General features: G+C 49.8%; 1 protein-coding gene across 1 annotated transcript in view; it reads left to right on the top strand.

The window, feature by feature from the left end:
- The window catches only part of LOC119586562 (uncharacterized protein CG5098-like), a gene marked incomplete in the record, with an annotated part of 7,187 nt that overhangs the window by 5,696 nt on the left and 1,264 nt on the right, over positions 1 to 227 (top strand). Inside the window, 1 exon segment of the mRNA XM_037935316.1 lies at positions 78 to 146. Within this exon segment, the coding sequence (XP_037791244.1) occupies positions 78 to 146 (69 nt within the window).

Below are 227 nucleotides of genomic sequence, written 5' to 3'. Positions count from 1 at the left end.
ATAGAGATGACAGTGGTAGGTTACACTCCACATGGTGCACTTGTTTTGTTTATATATGTGGGCTGTCTTTTGACCAGTTGGAACTCGGAGGGTCTTCTTCTCCCCCATGGAGGTTTGTCCCCACGGCCACTCCTGCTCGGCTGCTGGTAAGATCTCCTCCTGTGATGGTGGGTCTTTGCATGGCTGTGGCACCCCAATCATCTATGTCATAAGCATGTTCAGTTCAT

Source organism: Penaeus monodon, chromosome 21 (assembly GCF_015228065.2).
Source record: "Penaeus monodon isolate SGIC_2016 chromosome 21, NSTDA_Pmon_1, whole genome shotgun sequence".
Taxonomy (NCBI): domain Eukaryota; kingdom Metazoa; phylum Arthropoda; class Malacostraca; order Decapoda; family Penaeidae; genus Penaeus; species Penaeus monodon.
Note: the sequence above shows the minus strand (reverse complement) of the source record. Positions and strands in the feature narration are given on the sequence as shown.